The 21,509-nt window shown below is 33.2% G+C and overlaps 2 protein-coding genes across 11 annotated transcripts in view; one reads left to right on the top strand and one right to left on the bottom strand.

Moving 5' to 3' along the window:
- LOC128233755 (uncharacterized) overlaps window positions 1-21,509 on the bottom strand; it is a 99,832-nt gene that overhangs the window by 52,065 nt on the left and 26,258 nt on the right. Inside the window, exon 1 of one of the 8 annotated variants that reach the window (XM_052947595.1) lies at window positions 1,210-1,317. The exons of 6 other annotated variants lie outside the window; for them this stretch is intronic. The gene's annotated coding sequence lies outside the window, so the exon portion shown is untranslated. Of the gene's footprint in view, window positions 1-870; window positions 890-1,209; window positions 1,318-21,509 lie in introns of those variants that run through there. One more of the 8 variants, XM_052947598.1, reaches the window with a different exon arrangement.
- Window positions 2,278-21,509, top strand: part of LOC128233749 (uncharacterized) — a 34,772-nt gene continuing 15,540 nt past the window's right edge. The window contains exons 1-9 of one of the 3 annotated variants that reach the window (XM_052947574.1): window positions 2,278-2,597; window positions 2,743-2,882; window positions 7,703-8,008; window positions 14,679-15,020; window positions 16,164-16,448; window positions 16,582-16,881; window positions 17,317-17,607; window positions 17,700-17,996; window positions 20,030-20,314. In XM_052947574.1, coding sequence (XP_052803534.1) covers window positions 2,834-2,882; window positions 7,703-8,008; window positions 14,679-15,020; window positions 16,164-16,448; window positions 16,582-16,881; window positions 17,317-17,607; window positions 17,700-17,996; window positions 20,030-20,314 — 2,155 coding nt within the window. In that variant the 5' untranslated portion in view covers window positions 2,278-2,597; window positions 2,743-2,833. Of the gene's footprint in view, window positions 2,883-7,064; window positions 7,170-7,702; window positions 8,009-14,678; window positions 15,021-16,163; window positions 16,449-16,581; window positions 16,882-17,316; window positions 17,608-17,699; window positions 17,997-20,029; window positions 20,315-21,509 lie in introns of those variants that run through there. The other 2 variants (XM_052947575.1, XM_052947576.1) reach the window with 2 other exon arrangements.

Raw genomic sequence — 21,509 nt, 5'->3', positions numbered from 1 at the left:
AAACTCATACTAAAAGTACCTTATTGTTTATTAATTGCGGCTCTTTTAAGTTGTTGTTGTTGTTTGTGTAAATTACGGTCGTTTGTTCGTTAACAAAAATGATTATTTAAATCTTAAAAACTAAAATACGATGAGTTCATTTTTTAATTAATTTTTTGCCAATAAATAAATAATAAAACAGATTATCCCGCTAGGTCAAACAATCACGAAATTTTTGCTGAGTAAAAGTGTCGTTATTGAAAGTATTTGAAAGTAATTCATAAATTTGTTCCAATTCAAGCTTGGTATAATGTTTGTTAAAATGCATTTATCAAATTATACGTGGTCAGGCCCGAAACATGTCGAGCGATTAATTTAATGTGATAATTAAGTCAAATGTAAACAATTCTGCCTTTCTATTGGGTAATATTTTATTTTGTACACTAATAGCAGGTAAACTGACAATTTTCTTTTAGCAAAATTATTGTTCATTGAGGAATAAAGAATGACATAACAGAATGAGCCCTCTTGGACGTTTTCTGTTGCTCCAATGTCTGTAGTCAAAATTGATGATAAAAATATATTCCTTACCCATTACTTATAAACGTAAACATTCCATTTTTCACAAATGTACATGAAATGTCTGAAACACATGTATAAGATGTAATAAGATGGGTAAATATTAGATTTGAATACTTATACTAAGGGTTGTGTGCATACTTGTATCGAAAATCATTTCCCTTTTCCCTATATATATATATGTTAATAAAAATTAAATCTCATTCGTGTTATTGCGCCGAAATTAAAAAATATAATCAGAATTTCGTTATTTGTATGTTTAAATTTGTATAAATAAATGTCAATAACCATGAACTTTTATACTGAACTTACAGGGTATATTTAGTGATAAGAGATGTATATGTCTACAGGTGCTCATGTTCTAAATTAATTTAACATAATAAAAGCACGATCACTAGATGATACCACACAGTAAGTCCCAATATTGACCAGGTCCACAGATAAACGGTCAACTGTTTTATATTCTTTTAACCGGTGTGATAAAAATAACATTTTTGTTTTTGCAATATGGGTCATCAAATAAGAGTTTCAACAGTGATTATGGAGATAAATTAGAGAGCTAATACTGACAAATACCGTTAAATATTTGTTTGTCTCATATAACAATTAACATGCAGTTAATAAAAAAGTTACTGAAAGAGTTGTACTTACTGTACACAGGTTTTTGGTATATTTACGTCCATATGCAGCTCATCTCAAATGTCACTTGTAATCAGAATAACAAACCATCGGCAAGGAAGTAATATAGCGTGGTATTGATTTCATGTTTAAGGTGGTACAGTCTGTGTCTTTATACCAGACGCTTCAACAATATCAATACGGCCGAGTTGTGGGGTGTTAAAAAAGTGTACATGTTCAGTGCAAATGTTGTAACGTGCAATTCCTGAGCAAAATGACAATTTTAAAATTGTTTAAATTTTTGTTTCGTTTAATTATATATCTGATGTACAAAATTTCTTCTCTCTAAGCGGTGTATGAGTATTTTCATTTTTAACATGGAAAATGCAGGAATTTGTTGTACCCCTAATCTACGATTTCGTTAAAAGACACAGTTTTCAGGACTAACATACAGCCAACGAGACAACCACTGAAGCATGAATGACATTTTAGCAACTCATATTTTCTTTTCCAAACTCAACTATCTTTAGAAATAAATGGTAATTTACCATCTCGAAATTGTTAGTGTAAACAGGAGGTAACTGGGTTTAACGCATTCTCAGTCCATATGTATCTTTAATACAAACACAACCTTAAATTTATCAAGCCGGAGAAACAGCACATACTTATTCAGGAAAAATCAATTATACACGGGCAATCATCTGACAAAGCTCACCTTTATGCTCATACATGTTCTACACATAGCCTTATCATACTTATTATACGGCTAAATGTGTGTTCTAAATGTCAAATAGGCACTAACAGAATAGTGTTTAGTGTAACATCTACCATAATTACCTAAACTAGGATTCAAGATACAATTAATAAACAAATAGGAAGTAAATTACTGCTACCAGACAAACTAGTAAAAGTTGCATGATTGTTATTAATTAACTTCATTATCAATAAAATATAAATACCAATGCAACCACAAGTCGGTACCTTATGATATAAAAGTCTGATGTTTTTGTCAATACTCATGATGTTTACCCAGGCTCAATAAATATGTCCTCAACTTCAAATTCAGATAAACGTTTATGTCTTTTCTAGTCATGTATTATATTCATAAAGAAAGTCGTCGCAAAGTGTCATGCAAAATTTAATCGAACTGACTAATTCTTTGTGCAGGTTCACCCACGAAATCAAGAAGTGTTTAAATAGGGATAAAATAATATCTGATATTTCGATGTCCTGATTCATTACTGGACTTGGGCATTAACATTATTCCGTAATGTCTGCGGTGGGAGAGCGGATCGTTAAGACACAGTATGAGCCGAAGTCACAAAGTTGTTTCCAAATATTCGGAGCTACTTCTATTACAAGTTCGTAGTTAATTTTTACCAAGTTATATTCAGAGGCTGCTTCCTAAACATTAATCAAAGGTCAGTTCATACGTAACAAACGAAAATAACGTTTTGTGCTAATTACATGCAATCTTTATTAATTTTACGTTGAACGTTTGCAGTATATTGCATTACTAAACAATTCATTTGAATAAACAATTGCTGCATGCCTTTTATACTGCAGTAACACCTTAAACATCATACCGAGCTGGAAGAAAACTGACGGTGTATTCTCATAACAATTCTTACTTTTATGAAGGAATGATAGACGAAACATGGATACACTTATAGTTATTTTTGGACTAACGTTTTGTTCATTATACGGTAGGTTTTTATCTTATGAACCTCACTTAAGGGTAAGGCTTTATTTTAGAAATATTTCCACTTGTGAGAACGGGGCATTACTCATTCCTTTAACAATATGAATTGTGTTTACTCAGGAAATCACTGAAAAACATGTATTGAAACATGTTTGGAACCCCCTGAGCCTCGACAAAATGACCACGATTATATAATGATGACATAAAAGTGCAAATTCCAAAATGTTCATTTTTCAACTATCTAGTATATGAAAGTGTTTCACAGCTTGTAAGAGATATGTATGCATGTGTAATTGTTATTGCGATGGTTTTTTGCACGCGAAAGGAGATAAAAACATGAACTGCTGATTGAAATATCGATTGACGTTGTGTGATTGTTCAAATCACTTGTCAACTGCAATTATACATTGGAAACCACATGATACCTTGTATTATTTTGCTGAAACGGTTGGATAAGGTTAAAATTGGTTTTAATAGGAAAAAATCAAAAATAAAATCAGAGTTATTAAATGTATTATTCGTTTGACCACACAGTTTAATGTGTTTGTGCCTTATTCATATGTTGGCATATAATGAAATTTGTCAAAAATGGACGGACCAGTTTAAAACAATTTCTCTAAAGTAATTATTAACCAGGATTTTTCAATCCGAGGCAACTGATTTTGAAATGACAAGCATAATATTAATATGGCAATAGTCAAAATGTATTTCAAATTTAGCTTCTACATTTCATTTACACCAAGCATTTAATTCCTTGATAAAGCGTTTAATGTTCTCGACTGTCGTTTAGAGTACAAATGTTTATTGCATCAAACAAACACTGCGTATGGTCGAACATTTATATCGAACATTGATAATTTAACATGATCACGAATTTCATTGAAACTTGGCTATTTGTTAATGAAACGTCATCAGCTGAGAGTCGTTTTATCCGCCTAAAAACTGCTGGACCATTCTTTAAATAACGCTATGCACTTATTCACTGTATTGAAGACAGTGAAAACTATCTTAGTGATAGTCGTTCCGTTTCAAAACATACTTTTGCTTTAAGTTAGTCGGTTGCCAGTTGCATGCAGAACAACACCGGTAGTCGGTATGAGCATAGACATTTAAGTCATGAATAAAACACTGGTCTTCCTCATTTTACTGTAGTTTATAGCAAGTACGAATGTTCTTCATTTCCAACGCATGCTTTTGCGAGGTACCAACCCTCCTAATTCAACATTTATTTTTATGCCAAGTGCCAGTCCTCCTCATTCCAAATGCCAGTTTATGCCAGGTAACATTTCTCATCATATCCAATGTATGTTTATTTCTAGTTCCAGTCTTTCTCCTTCAAATTGTTCGATTATACACTGTATCGGTCCTTATCATTCCCAACGTATGTTCAGGCCAGTCACCAGTCTTCCTTATTCCACGGTTACGTTTATGCCAGGAACCAGTTCTCCTGATTCCAATGAACGTTTATGCAAGGTACCTGACCTCCTTATTTTTAGTATACGTTTATGCCAGGTACCAGTCTCCCTCATTCCCAATAAACGTGTATGCCAGGAACCAGTCCTCTTCGTTTATAATATCTGACCTCCAGAACCAAATGTACATTTTTGTCGGGTACCAATCATCCTCATTCCCAATATACGATTTGCCAGGTACCAGTCCTCCTCATTCCCAAAATATTTGTGTGCCTGGTTCAGTCCAACCTCATCTCTAATATACCTTTATGTCAGCTTCAAGTCCTAGTCATTTCCAAAATACATTCATACCAGGTACTTGACCCCCTCATTTTCTATAACGTTCATGCCAGGTACCAGTCTTCATCATTCCCAATATACGCTTTATGCAAAGTACCAGTTCTCACAATCCCAAAAATATGTGTGTGCCAGGTAGCGACCAACCTCATCTCCAATATATGCTAAGCCAGCTACAAGTGCTCATCATTTTCAAAATAAATTCATACTAGGTACCTGCCCTCCTTATTTCCTATAACGTTCATGCCAAGTACCAGTTTTTATCATTCCCAATATACGTTTACGTCAGGCACTTGTCAACCTTAGTCCCTATTGTACGTTAACACTAACTACCTGGTACCTGTCCCTATGAACGTTAATGTCAGGTACACGATTTCCTCCTTCCAAATGTACGTTTATGCCAATTGGCGGTCTTTCTCTTTCCCCAGGTATGTTTATGTCAAGTTCCAGTCCTCTCTTCGTTTTTAATATAGGTCTTTGCCTTGTTCCAGTCCTCACTTCATTTCCAATGTACGTCTATGCCTTGTTCCAGTCCTCATCATTCCAAATGCAGGTGTATTCTATGTGTTATTTCTTACTGTACGTTTATGCCAGGTACCGGTCGCCCACCATCCTTATGTGCTTTATGCCAGGTACCAGTCCTCTTCATTCCCTAAGTACGTTTATGCCAGATATTAGTCATCCACATTCCCGATATACATTTATGCTAGGTACCAGTCCTCCTCATTTTCAATGGACGTTTTTTGTTACATACCAGTCTTCCTCGTGCCGAAGGAACGTTTATGCCAGGTACCGGTCCTTTCAATACCCAAATCATCTTTATGACATGTATTGATTCTCCTCATTCCCAATATACATTAATTTCCGGTTCTAAACCTCACGTCATTTTCAATGAATATTTATGCCCGGTACCAGTCCTCCTCATTCCCAAAGTAAGTTTATGCCTGGTACTGGTCTTTCTCATTCTTGCTGTAGGTAAGGCAGAGTACAGGTCTTCCTTATTTTCAATTAAGTTAGGCAGAGTTTTCATCCCCCACCTTCCCAATGCATGTTCATGCAAGATTCCGGTCTTCATCCTGCCGCGTACGTTAATGCCAGGTACCAATCATTCAACTTCTGATTGTTCGTTCATGCCAAGTTAAATTTTTCGTTATTATCCATGTATGTTTATGCCAGGTACATGTCCTACCACTTTCCAATGTACATGTATGCCATGTACCAGTCCTTTTCACCGCGATGTACATTTATGTCTGGTACAGGTCATTTTCATCCCAAATGTACGTTTTTGCCTGTTTGCAGCAAAGCGCGTCCAACACGTATAGTTTTGTCTGGTTGCAGTCCTTATCATCCCATGTAAACGTTTACCCGGTTCTAGTCCTTTTCATGTTCAATATACGATTATCACAGATACCTGACCTTCTCAGTTTAAGATTATGTCGCAGGCCAGGCCTCCTTATTCCCAATGTTCGTTCATACCAGGTACCTGTCAATCCTGTTCTTAATGCCCATTAAGGTCATATACCAGTCCATTCATTTTTACTGCACATTTATACCAACTACCAGTCTTCTTACGTACGCTAATGCCAGGTTCCAGTCTTTTTTATTTCCAACGTCCCTCTTCCCCTAAAGTAGTCCTTGTTGTTACACCCTCACACAGCCTGTTTCTCGAAACATAGCATATCACTGCCTTCTCACTGTGTTATCCTATTCTCAAAAGGTATATTAATTTGATGTGTCATATCCTTAGTACGTATGAGTGTTTGCTAGTCCATTAGCTTCATGTACTCGAAGAAAGGGATTTCGGCAATTAGAAAATAAGTACAAGATAACTCTTATTCCCAAAAAAGTACCACAATTTATACAATTGCTTTTATTTACCGAAAAAGATGAAAAAATACCCCAAAACAATGGTTCTTACTTATAATACCTTATTTCATTTGAATAAAAGGTGCAAAAACACGGTTTTTATATCTTATTAGATGATAGTTGATCGCTGTAATTCTTGGGGACCCTCCAGTCATTTAATATTTGTGTGTTCTTATGATCTTATTTTCAGTAATAAATTATTAAGTAAGTAGTTGAAGGTTTATCACACAAAATTTATGTTTGTTATAGATGTGTATGTATTGATTTTAAATCCGAGTAACACTTCAAATTTACATCGTTTTTGTTCATTCTGACCTGAAGTGTTGTCAAAATACCATGTATTTTCGCATAGAAAAAGACCTCTACTTCTAAATGTATGTCAGGTGCAAATATTTGACATTATACCATAACATTGACATACAAAATACATACGCTCGAAATGGTAAAAACATATATGTAAAGAAAATGATTCTCGTATATAAGAGCGTTGACGATTACAATATGAACATACAAAAAAGCTATTTCAACGCGTCAAACAACTTTTATTTAATGCTCATTATACTACCTAAGTTATGGATTATTTACTGATACTTTGTTTTACGAATGTATGAGATAATAAAGTGAACAACGTCAAATAATTCGGATAAATACGCGTTTTATTCATCGGATTCGCAATGGTACGGACACTCTTAAGCTTCTTTTTAAATGCATCCTAAAAAGTCTCATGTAAGTGATTATTAAACGTGTTTTAGGGGTGAATAATTGTAGCGGGAGCTATCATTATTTTGCTATAAGTTATGTTTTTCGTGTATATAAGTCTCTTACCTGTCTGACTGGGTACTTTATAAGAGATTTTGTCAACGATTTCGGAAATTTGATGTTGCTTATTGTAATGTAGTTTGGGGAATTTCTGGAACTAATTTATATTAATTTATATAGCATGGAATTTTTCTCTAGTAAAAATCTTAGTATTTAATTAAAATGTCATACTAATCATTTTTAAACAATATCATACGACTGATGGGTGAGCCATATTTTATTGTCCAAGCTATGTGAAAAACATATGTACTATTATTTTGCATGATGTGGTCTTTGTTTTAATAAAATATAAAACTAATAAGCGACCAACACTGATCCAAACTTCCAGTTTGTGCGTGATTTAGACAAATAAGTTAACAACGAACTTTACTTTTTAGTTTTATTTTTTCAGGTATGAAATTGGAGGTTGATAAGAACACATTGCAAGAGTATTCAGCGTTGACTATCAATTGCACAATAGACAAAGCACCGCCATATCTACTTCTGATTCAAAGTCAAGCAAAATTCACGAATGACGGGAAGAATAACTGTAATGTTACATTCTATCCTAACTCTATACTATCCCATTGTGATTGTGTCAGTGACATATTACTTTCGTGCGTCAGCAAACGATTGAATCGAACGAATCACGGAGATGTTCTCGAATACGGGGTTTTCAAAACAGAAATAAAAGCTATCATAATAATCAACATAACAGGTATGTGTTTAGTTTTCAAATGGAACATCTGATTTTAAAATTGTTAATTTTGCATGAGATAATAAAGTCATATAGCCAGAGGTTATATATTCTACAAAATAAGTTAATAATCACATAAATAAATTAACATATTTTGTATGGTATACAAAATGTTTTGTTACATTTAAGTATATTTGACACAAAAATGTCCTTTATGTTCTTTGTAACACTTTCAAACAATTTAAACAAAAATAAAACAATATTGCGCCTATCAACCAACTAAATGCTAAGATGCACATCCAAAGGAAATAGTGCAGGTGGGGGTAATAGTAAATTTGTATCCTATAGTAAAACCATCTCAAAACATAAGAATAGTTTCATATACCAGATTGTTACCCTCGAGTAGCAATTTGCCAATTTCACTCATACCACAATAAACCTGTTTGAATGTTCAATAGAGTATATACATAAATATATATATATATATACATATATATATATATATATATATATATTTATATTTATATATATATATATATATATATATATATATATATATATATATATATATATATATATATATATATATATATATATATATATATATATATGTACATGCATATATTTACAGCGCAGAACTACACAGGACCTTTTTAGTATAACATGGAAATGAAATAATAAACGTAATAAGTTTTCATGAATAAAATCATAAGAGCTCGAATATATATATATATATATATATTATAAAAAACACATAAGAGACCGTAATTGCAATATTCTGCATGCTGGTAACAGGTAGTTTATGTTTAAACATTTGGCTACTGTGTTTGTTTCTGTAGTTGTTCACATAAGTAATGTTAATTTAGTTTTTTAGCCATTACAACCGTCAATTCGGCCTGTGTCTGTCCTGTTCCAGCCTTAAGGGTCTCGTCGCTTTGCAAACATGTTTGTTTGCTGAGGTCCATTACGTCTGGCAACTTTGACCAATGTAAATAACAGTTATTGGTCTTGTAAGATACATATTATTTTGCTTGCGCTTTACTGACCTTTGCACTGTGGCGGCGTTCGATAAATAACAACTTATAGTCAAAAAGCGTGTAGTGGCGCCGGGAGCTGCTTTTCGATTTAACGTTTTCTATAGGTAAAAACGTACATGAATTGTAAATTTAAATACAGCAGCATAGTATAACATGTCTAACATCATGATTAGTTAAACGATGTATGTACACCTATGTTTATACACCAAACGTTTAAAACGACCAGTCTGATTTGTTAACTAGGATCATGACAGGTGATGTTCAGACGGAGTAATGAGACAGGTGGCATAACCATAACACTTTCCGATTTTGACTCCATTTCCACGCTTGATAAAACAACCTATGAGCCATCCCATCATGTTTTTTGCAGGTAGTGTTTGTTTTTCATGATTATATGGTTTAAGGTTTATCGAAAATAAATAATTAATACAAAATGTGCTGATATTTAGTGGAACCTGAGCAATTCCCTTGTTGCACACACTACCCTACCACATAATAGCCTCAGTTCCAGTGATAAGAGCTAATTGCGTCCTATCTTCAGCGACCTAAAGCGTTTAGGTTGAAGTCTAAGCTGTGATTTGAAATGCATTCTGCATATAGAACCAAACCCTTTACAAATATGACAAATCATCTCGCATTGTTCATAGAAGCCTTTTCTGCATTCCGGAAATGGTATTTTCTCATAATTAAACTGTTTCCCCTCTCAAGGTATATAAATTAGAACTAATACAACTAATTACAAAACACGCCTTTTGATACTCTCAGGTTCTGGAATGATTTAATACTATATGAATTTTAACTTTCTCATTTATGTTTCACGAGAACATAAAGAAAAGATGTCTTATTTAAACATTATGAAGATACACTCACAACTTGCTTAACATTTCTCTGGTTTACTTAAGGAGAAAGTTTCAGCTTTAAGTTTTCTTGCTCAATTTTCATCTCATTTTCTAAACGGTCATATTTAATCTTTATTGAGTTTAATAAAAAATATCTGTTTTTTTTTACTGTGACAACGAATTGACAAATACTGACCCAACCGCAAACATAATGTCAATATTTCTACTGCCACTTGTCAGAATGTCTTTGATTTATAACCTTTTTCAAGTTGGCTTTAATATAGTTTCCATTTCGGAAGTGATGCGTATGTAAGTTGACGTTTATAAGCAACGTCTTGACTGTACGGAGCCTGATATGTTTGTAAATACATTGGATTGAATTCGTCGCCAGGCCACTTATTACTCAATTAAAAACAATGAATACAAGCAACACCACATCTCTATCCTACAATGTTAACAATGGGGAAATTTTGATGATTCACTGATGTTCAATTGTATGGCAACTAGATCTTGCTTCTGATATAAAACCCATGATTGCTGGTTTTGCTTCCTTCCTGTGCCAAATTACCGCCTCTTGGGATCTTTACACTTTGTCTAAGGAAGATATACAGAGGTTAGTTAATGCTGATGTGACCATCTTCAAAACCAAGATTTACTTTTTCGGTAATTAAAATTAGATTGTGAAAGCAAACCCATACGTTGGATGGATGTACTCCAACAGCACTGATTAGCCTAGTGCAAACTTTTAACTCTATAGCAATCTCTCTTAGTCAAAACTCTGATACACTCACAACTTGCTTAACATTTCTCTGGTTTACTTAAGGAGAAAGTTTCAGCTTTAAGTTTTCTTGCTCAATTTTCATCTCATTTTCTAAACGGTCATATTTAATCTTTATTGAGTTTAATAACAAATATCTGTTGTTTTTTTTACTGTGACAACGAATTGACAAATACTGACCCAACCGCAAACATAATGTCAATATTTCTACTGCCACTTGTCAGAATGTCTTTGATTTATAACCTTTTTCAAGTTGGCTTTAATATAGTTTCCATTTCGGAAGTGATGCGTATGTAAGTTGACGTTTATAAGCAACGTCTTGACTGTACGGAGCCTGATATGTTTGTAAATACATTGGATTGAATTCGTCGCCAGGCCACTTATTACTCAATTAAAAACAATGAATACAAGCAACACCACATCTCTATCCTACAATGTTAACAATGGGGAAATTTTGATGATTCACTGATGTTCAATTGTATGGCAACTAGATCTTGCTTCTGATATAAAACCCATGATTGCTGGTTTTGCTTCCTTCCTGTGCCAAATTACCGCCTCTTGGGATCTTTACACTTTGTCTAAGGAAGATATACAGAGGTTAGTTAATGCTGATGTGACCATCTTCAAAACCAAGATTTACTTTTTCGGTAATTAAAATTAGATTGTGAAAGCAAACCCATACGTTGGATGGATGTACTCCAACAGCACTGATTAGCCTAGTGCAAACTTTTAACTCTATAGCAATCTATCTTAGTCAAAACCCTCTAATGACTGTTATATGCTAATGGCACTAGTAATTTATGTAATAATGGCTCATTGTTTCCTTGTTCATTTATAACTTCTCCATATGTTGACTACATTTAATGCTACTGTTGCGTGGTAGCCATTCCTTGATTGTCTAATTATTCGTTGTTTTTCATAATTCAACACTGCATTATTCTTTTGCTTTTATCTAAATATTATGTATGCCCTAAATGCTCATGAATTAACTTTATTAATAAAACAAAAATTGTACCTATAAATGCAAAAAGGTAATCCAAAAACCGTTATTGTAAATAAAAATACAATATCACTCAGCAATCAAAAATTACTCATTGTCTCAAAATATTAAAAAGTACAACAAAACTTTACCATCAACCGTTCACAATATACACCTTTTATATTGAGCATTGACGGTTTGTCAATAGTCTTCATAGATTCAGGTAATGCATGTGCTGTAAAGCAACATCGATTGTAAAGTTTCTACACATGTTGTCATTGAATTGATATTTTTTTAAGTTTAAATATTTCGTTTATATGAAATTGTGCTTTTTCTGGAATAATACTGTTTTAGCCGTTTTATATAATTATTTTACAGTACAGTATTACCGAGGACTTTCAAGTATAAAATAGACATATCATAACAGAAGTACTCGTTTTTCAATAATGAAATGATCAATAACTTGCACAGATGAAGTTAAGAAACACATTACAGGTTATGCGATATATTCCGTGCAAGTGGTATTAAAATCAAGTTGATATTAAAGAAACATAAATTTCTCGAGTATAACAACACCTAAAACATTTAATGTTATACATTTACTATAGCACTTACGAACGTTACTTATAAACCATTCATAATACTGAAGGGTATATAAAATTCTTTAAAAATGATTATACCTTTAGATTGATTTTTTCATTATATTTCATTCGATTTTGCAACATGTTGTAAGTTTATTAGGAAACTGTTAAACACTACCATTATGTACATATCTAGCATCATATCAATATTAAAAGAACATTTCACGAAATTCATAATAATTTAGCATTAATATTTCTCGGAGAACAAAAAATATTCTAGCATTGGTCGAGATGGTAGAGATAGTTGTGTTCTTTTCTATCGATATATGTCAATGCTATATTATACAATCTCTTGACAGGATCAATTGCAAAAGCTATAGCTCAGGATGTTCTATGGTTGAACACCATCAGATGCTGTTTTGTTTCTAAATGTTCATCTTGCCATTGGTACTAGTTCTCGTAACACACTGAAATATCATGCAATAATTTTTGATTATATGCCATTCATGAATAGATTATACACAGGTGTAAACTATTAGCTTGGTTATAAACGGATTCTTTACGGATACGCATGCACTGCCACCTTAAACATAAAGTTGGTTTTTACTTCTTGACTTGGAAAATGCATTAACACTCTGACGGCATTATACAAATCATGTTTATTTCTCATCAAAGATCATTAATGTTTAACTATTAGTTTCTATCCAAATAACATAATCTTAGTGTAATAAGAGTAAGCTGGTACAAAACAAAAAAAACAATACAAACGAGATTATTTAAAACGAGTTCATCTGAGACTTTAATGAATGAGACAGTGAATGAGCAAAGTCGGTATTAATTTAAATCGTACATGTTTTTCAGGTTGAACAGGCAAGCAGACTGTTAGCTCATCACTTTGTAAACCTATTGTTATAGCATAACATTAAAAATGCATCGAAAGATAATACGCACGGCTTTAAATATGCTAAGTAATGCCGGCCTTTTAATTGAAACAAACAAACAGCAGGAAAGCTTTGTCAGATGCTTCGAAGCCCTTGTTCAATGTCATCAAATAGTATATTTTCATTTTTAACCACTTTTTAACAATGGAAGTCATCTTGAAATACATTATAGATAGTAAGTGGTTACTAATTATGCCAACTTTTTAATCGAATATTTTTATACCACCCGTGTATGTAACTTCTTTGTTTTTCATGTGTTTTTTTTTTCAATAGAAAGGTAAAAAAAACGGAAAAGGAACATACAGATGACTAAATAGAAAACAAACAATTATAGGCTTTTTCCTTTTCCTTGTTTTCATTTAAAACGATAGACTTCAAAAAAGGGAATTTTTTATCTATACCGTTGATCGTTTTTTCGTTTTGACGAAAAGACGGTATATACACGGATCACCTACCTCTGTCAATTTATATCTACTTATCGTCAAGGCCATGACATATAAAAGTATATTGACTAGTGTACTATTTATAAACAAATACCACCAAAATTCTAGATAAACCAATCGAAAAATCCGAATTAATATTTTCCTTTTTTCTTAATAATGAAATGGATACCGGATATTGTGTTACCCTGACTATAAATACAACATAATTGAAATGGTGTCAGTTGAAATGGCGTAATACTGTGTTAATTAACTAGTATAAGACAGGAAATTTGTCAAAAAGATCTCTATTGATTTTTTGTTGCTGTTTTAAATATAGCGCCTGTTTTTTCATACATTCTTATTACAGTTAATCCTTCAGTTGTGTTCAGATTTTGTAAACCCTGAATTTGCATTGTTGAAATAACTATTGCTTAAACACATAGTATAGGAAGTATTTAAAACAACATTATTCATGAGTTACCCTTTTTTATGTAGCCACTGTCCACTAAAGCTTTTTCGTAATATAACATTAAAACAATTTACTAGAATGAATGTTAACCTGTAAGTAAAATAATACTGTCACTTTCAAGGTGTTGTTTAACATTCAATTTCAGTCTGATTTCATAGTAGTTTTACCATTGAGAGAACTGTCTTGTTAATAGATAGCCAAATACACAGATGTGCAGATGTCACTGCATTCTGTTTCATGTTCTTCTCGTTTGTGACAACAGTTGTGTCTGTGAGTTTTCATTCCAACACTAGCGTCCTTTTTATATGAGCTCTGACCAAATTACTAATAGCACGTGATCGTTACCGCAACATCCCGAACAGGATCGAGACTATTCGGAAATTCTCGTGATACTGCCATGTTGTGTAATATTGACTAACACAAATATTGTTTGGTTGAAATATCAGGTGAAAAAATGCCATTGCAATAGAATTATGTACTGATATTATGCACACCGCTACCATATTGATGTCTTAAGATTATTTAAATCTTTATACCTTTGAGTATGTAAGTGTTGTACACTATGTTATTTGTATATTTTGTATTAGAAAATATTCAGATTATCTATAAGTATTGAATGCAAATTAAACAATATTACTTTTTCAGTACCTGTCGAGTATGCAAAACTACAGGAAGATACTCCTGACAGATTGACCGTAGATGAAGGCAACACGGCGTTTCTAGTCTGCCAAGCTTTGTATGGTATTCCTGCAGCCAACATCACATGGTTTGTGGATAACAAAATCCTTTCTCAGACCGATAATAGCTTGTCTACTTCATATAATATAAGTGAACGAATTAAGGAAGAACCTGACCGCACGTTAACGGTTATAAGCAGTTTGACTCTAAAAGTTAACAGATCCCACAACAAATTGTCGAGCTATTGCACGGCCAGCAATGTGAACTACGAAAACAAAACCAGTAGGATGATTCAACTCAATGTAAGATGTAAGTGGCATGCTTTTATATTTCTATTAATGAACCTTTCCAGTCAATGTCGCCCACAGTCTTGTTATTTATTTTCTGGTCATTCGGTTTCATTTGATTTGTTCTTATGAAAATAATACAATTTTAGCCTATGATTGACGCCGCTGACTATTTTGGATATTTACAGTTTTGATTAGACAAAACATGTTGTTTCTAAAGGTTTAGTTGAAGATGAAGTAAGTGCTTTCTTCGGAATGTATTTATTGCATATGAAATGTGTGATTATATGTTTCATAGCCGAGATGATTGTGTGAGTTTAACTGAGAAAATAATTCCGGATGACTTGTTATATTCGTCCAAATGTATTTTAAAAATTGAACACGCAGAAAACGATTCAAACAAATAGAAATGCGTGAGAAATGTGGCGATCGAATTTGATGAGTTATTTTCAAATCATATCCAGGTTCTCGATGGCTGTAACATACGCGTGCTCAATGTAATTCCTGAACAAGTGCTAATTGTGCTTTATTATCACCACAAGCTGTTGCCGGATTGCTATTGTAGTATGGTTTGTAAAACTATGAGATGATCGAGTTCGAAATAAAGATTGACTAGGTGTGAAATACAAAATCGGGACCGTACTTTTTACGTCGAAATAGCATTTTTTCTATATTGCGATTTCGGATTATTGATTAAAAATTTAATTTAACAAAGAAAAAATAAAATCAGGACCGAACAATAATTTCGAAATAGCGATAATTTCGGATAAACGTTGTTCGGAATAGCGATAAATAAATGTATAGGCAAGTAACTTTCATGTTGAAAGTTGAATCGTTGTTAGCTCATGTAGCAATGCGGGTCAATTTTAGTTGAGTAATTTTACTCAATTCTATACACAATTAAAAAGAATAAGGCGTGTCTACTTTCGCTTATGTTTGTTATATGCAGTGATATGACTTCAAATGGAACAAAACATTTTTTAATAGATTACCTATACATAACCATGACTAGTTACATAGAAAAGCAAACGGTCATCTGGGATTCAATCCTAATAATGTTTTCCATATGTGTTCCTGTTCAAATACATATTTCTAAGTATTGGACATATGTCATTACTTTTAAGGTTCATACGAGTCAGTAATAAATAAATTGTATGCCGTTTAGTTAAACCGACGACAGGGATTTTGATAAGCGGTGATGGAAACTTTTATATGATCCAAAACTCACCAACAAAACAGAGACTTGAATGCTTTGTGAAAGGCGGTAATCCATACGCAATGTTGCATTGGTCTTGCTATGACGGAAACCAGACAACGTTCAACGACTCTATGGGTGCAAATAGTACGATTATGTGGGAAGCAGATTTTCACAACGATTCAATTTGCAACTGTTCCGCATCGCACGTTCTTGGATGGTCAAGAGTTAAAGAAGTGTATGTCCATGCACTATGTAAGTGCAGCCATTAGTTTTAAATATGCGTGTCATTGTTAGGCGATTGTTTGTATTTTCGGAACAATTTAAGTCTTGTTTTCTTTTATTTGAAATAATGCTTCGCTGACGAATTTAGACATTTTATATTAAGATCCACCATATGAACCAACATGCGAAATTGGAATGGCAACTGTGAGATCCGGATCGGTGAATATTTCTCTGGCATCCAAATTTACAATGACATGTAAAAGCGATTCTATGCCGGAACCAGGTACACTTATATGGACATTACCGAGCGGCTATTTCCTGAATGGATCGACACTACATTTACCTTTTGTACACATCGATGACAGTGGGATATATAACTTATATATCGAAAACACCATGTCGCCAAGCATTGGAGCAACAGTAAACGGAAAAAAAAACGCTACGTTTAATCTCAATGTACATTGTAAGTTTTGTTTGTAATAAGTATTCCATTATCTTATCAATAATTAATTTGCTTGTCTTTAACGATTTTATATATATAAACAGAAATATGTAATACAGTTATAGGAATAACAAACACAAGCCCCATAGCCAATTATTAAACCAGTATTCTGTTAAAGTCACATGGATCAATACCATGGATATATAAATATAAAACTGGAAGTGTAGAACGCCACAAGCGATTAATTTCAAACAAACCTTATATGTAAACATTGCGATAACATAAACAATAAATAAAACATGCCCTGGTATCAAAATAGTATTAGCTTTGTAAAGAATTTAAACATTTACTTGTATTGTATTGAATTTATGTTGGATAATGCAATTGTAATATGTCAATGCTTGGTTAATCTAAAAAGAAAAGGTATTGCCGCAATCAGTTTTTCTTTACTTGTAGATCATCCAAAGAATATATTGTTTCGTTTTGATAACGAGTCCGGCAATGTAATAAACACCCGTCATATAAACGTTATCAAGGGCGAGATCGTTACTCTTGTCTGCGTAGCGGACGGCCACCCACCTCCAATGTATACATGGACGGACAACAACGCTGGACAGTTTTATACTCAAGCGTTTACCAACGATTTAGAACTCGTCTGCAATGCATCTAATACGCTTTTTCCGACTGGATACGTAGCGATTGAACAACAAATAATAACCAGCGCTAAACTTCAAGTGGATGTTTTATGTTTGTATTATTCTTATCTTCTTATCATTTTGTGATCAACATATTTATTAAAAGACGGGGTTATTGTATTTAAGTAAATGTTTCCATTTCAGATCCAACTACGCCTCCTGTTTTCCAAACTGAAACATGTAAAAGCAATAGTTTTGAAGAAGGATGGTCCATTAAAGTTCTTCGCGGTAAAAAAATTAACATTAACTGTTCTTCGAGCGGAAATCCACCACCGTCTTATTCCTGGTCAAACGGTTTACAGTCAAGTCAACTTTACATACACAATGTCTCAGAACGTCATGCTGTTGATTATTTCTGCACTGCAAATAATATCATGGACGCTTCCTATGGCAGGAGTATTTCATCGTCAAATACGTCAAGATTTCACCTCGATGTTTTATGTAAGAATTGCTTTACATTTTACACTTATGTTAAAATTTTGTTTGCATTTTGTTTATAAAGGTTTTCTTTGTCGAGACGTTATGACCAATAAGGGAAAATTGGATCCTAAGATTAAAGATTGCATAATGCCGCATCTTTGCATCTAGGAACCTGGGTACGAGTTCGTGCCTTGTACTACTGTTATAAATATATCTTAAGCCCTCCTAGATTGTTTACAGAAAAAAGGCTCTTTACTATATACATACACCCAAACAGGACGCTGTCCCATATTAAAGTTGAAAAATATCATATTGCTTGGTCATTTCGGTTAATTGTGATTTCAGATGAATTGATTACAATTCACAACATTAACAAAAGAAATACAGTATTCTAGTATTTGCAAACATTTAATAAGTGAGCGATAACATACCATTAACACGCTGAAAAAGTCCTTGGTTTTTCGCAGTCTAAGTCCTTAGTGTATATACCAGACAATTTTTTTTTCCAAAATCAATGTATGAATTACATGCACGCAAGAGGAGTATTCCCTTCTTGCTTTCTTCGACCAGGCAAGCAGTCAAACATTTAAGACCATATCAAATCGTTGTGTTAAGACTTATGCTTTAGCGCTTGAAAATGGGAGATAATTTCAGAAAAATTACAGATCCTTGAAAATCGAGTCAAATTGAAGATATATTGTATTTGAAATTAGTAATGCGAAATTCTGATAAACTTGACGTATCGAACTAAAATCAATCTAGATTATGAAAGAGATAATAGGAACATAAATTTAACCTTAAAATACGTAGTATTTAACGAATCACAATTATTTACCACATTTCAACATAGCTGCTCAAAAATACTGAGAAAAGTTCTTTTGGTTTGATGTCATGGTTTTGCATTTACCATTAAGGAATATATCCCATAGGAGACTAATGTTTTAACATATATGTGTCAAGGTCACCTAAATTGTGCAATGATTCATCAGGATCAATTGGACTGGAAAACCAGCATGATGTACAATAACTTGATTAAATTGCGATTATTGTTAAATCAACCAACGAATTTGGCAGGAAGCACTTAACATGGATTTGTGTTGTTACTTAAGACCAGGCAGAACAAAAACAATTCCACTGCATCCGATCGATGATTACTATTTAAAAATTTACGACATACATAATACGATATTGTTTTGGTGTTAAGTCTATTGTCATTAAAGGCAAGCATGTCTCGTCAATCATTTATTCTAGCTTTCCTTCATGTATGATCATTTTCTTGTCTATAAATAACTACATTTCTTTATGCACATCCGTTGTCCAGTAATAATTGAGGGGGTCGTTCAGTACCTCAGCAATAACGAAATGAGTGCCCCTTCCGGGAGGGACTTTAAACGGGGCTCTCGTATGACAGTGTTATACACCTGTCCACGTAAAAGAACAAGAGTGGCTAAAATCAGGATTACATCCGGCTACAACCTAACACTTCTGATATTCTCAATGGATCTAATGACGATTGTTTAATTTCCCCGCGGCGTCGTTAAGTAAACGTTCGTCTCGCTCTCGGTTTTACAGGAATATGCTTCAGAATATTTTATTGAAACTTTTTAAGGAAATTTAAACGTATAACATGATTGCTAATTATATATTTTAAATTATTTTACACATTTTATTACTAGTCGTGTTTTCACTGCAATTCTGACCGATTACTTTCACTTCGATCAGCTGGTTACAGGTACAATATAAAATAAAGTTTCTAGATTACATATATGGCTATTTTAAAAGTTTTGAAAACGTAAATACATTAATTATTTTACACATATAATTACTAACCGGTTACTTTCACTTCGATCAGCTGGTTACAGTTACAGGATAAACATAGTTTGTAGATTACACCACTGTTCTTAAGATCAGGCAATAACCCGTACCGTAACATAGCGTAGCTCTCACTGATCCCAGTTTGATACAATGCAAAACCGAAAAAAGGGAACGTTTATGTAGCTACACTTGCGGCCATTCGAGACCACTGACTGTTTCATCATTTTTTTACATTTTAGATCCACCAAAGATAACAAACTTTACGTCAAACGTTGAGGTACTTGAAGGTGTTAACGTCAGTTTAATATGTAACGCAACACCGGGGAACCCAAATATCACATCATATTATTGGACAACGACAAACCAGACTAAACAAAGGATATATGATCGATACCTCTTCATACAGAATATATCCCGAACGGAAGAAGACGTTTACACTTGTTTGGTTCAAAATAGTATGGACCCGACTGGATGTCAAGGCGTAAATGGAAGCGATACGGCAAGCATCCATGTGGATGTCCAATGTATATATTTTAGTTACATTATAAGTATACTAACCAATATTAACCAATATCATTAGAGCCTTCATAGCCAAGGGGTAATCCGATATAGGCAAAGCTTTGTCACTTTTGTAGGTCTATAGATCACGGTGGTTAACCATTCATTATTTGATTAAAATCAATTGTTCCTACGATTTGGTTATTGTTTGCTGTACTCTCACAGATTGAACGTTTTGACATCTTTTTTTTTATTTTTTGTCTTGGAACTAGCAAATGTTTGCGAAAATTCATAGAAACCAGTGCTATAAGACTGCTGACAAAAATAGATCGCAGATTTATATAAGTACGTTCAAATATTGATGTTTTAGGATTTTTTTAAACTGTTACTAACGGTTTAAGCCATAAGATATTATTTTTCGAACGGAAAAATGAAAAACTACGATCTGATGTTTTGTCAGCAATCTTATATCATTGGTTTGAAGATATTTACGCAAAATGTTGCTCTTTCCAAGACAAAAAATAAAAAAAGATGTAAAAATGGTATATCTGTGAGAGTGCAGCTTTAAATGAAACAAAATCCTATCGTTTTTATGTTTTTATTTTGCTTAGTTTCAATTTAATTTATTGATGATCCATTATAAGAGCATAGTGTCAGAAAAATAATTGTTTTTACATATTCTTTTCCCTTGTCCTGGTTTTTGTCTGCAGTCAATATTTGACATAGAGCTATTTTTGGTAACCTTTTACGAAGTTTTTTTCGAATAAAATCTGATCGACAAGAAAACATTGGATGATGTCTATGCTGGCAAAACCATGATTGATGGTACTGACATTTTATTTGGACACATAAGGATGTAATAATGGCATACACATTCATCACAAGTGGCATATTGTACAATGTTCCTTTTGCTTTGAAAGCTGATGATAAAATTATTCCCAGCGATATCTGTATATACAAATGAAACATTATTTAAAACTGATCGAGTGCACATTATTTGCGTTAAAGTTACCAATACGCTGACTAAATGAAACAGATATCTAAAAACAACTTTGGGTATATACTTAATCGCAACTTTTTTAATAATTTTTCGTAAACTGAAACACTGATCATCTTTCTTATTCATTATGCAGTGTAAAGTTTAAAAGGTAGTGTTCACCAGCATTGTCCTCTATGTCGCGACAATGGAATTGCGTTTTTTCTCTCCCAGATGCACATGAT

Source organism: Mya arenaria, chromosome 5 (assembly GCF_026914265.1).
Source record: "Mya arenaria isolate MELC-2E11 chromosome 5, ASM2691426v1".
Classification (NCBI taxonomy): domain Eukaryota; kingdom Metazoa; phylum Mollusca; class Bivalvia; order Myida; family Myidae; genus Mya; species Mya arenaria.
Note: the sequence above shows the minus strand (reverse complement) of the source record. Positions and strands in the feature narration are given on the sequence as shown.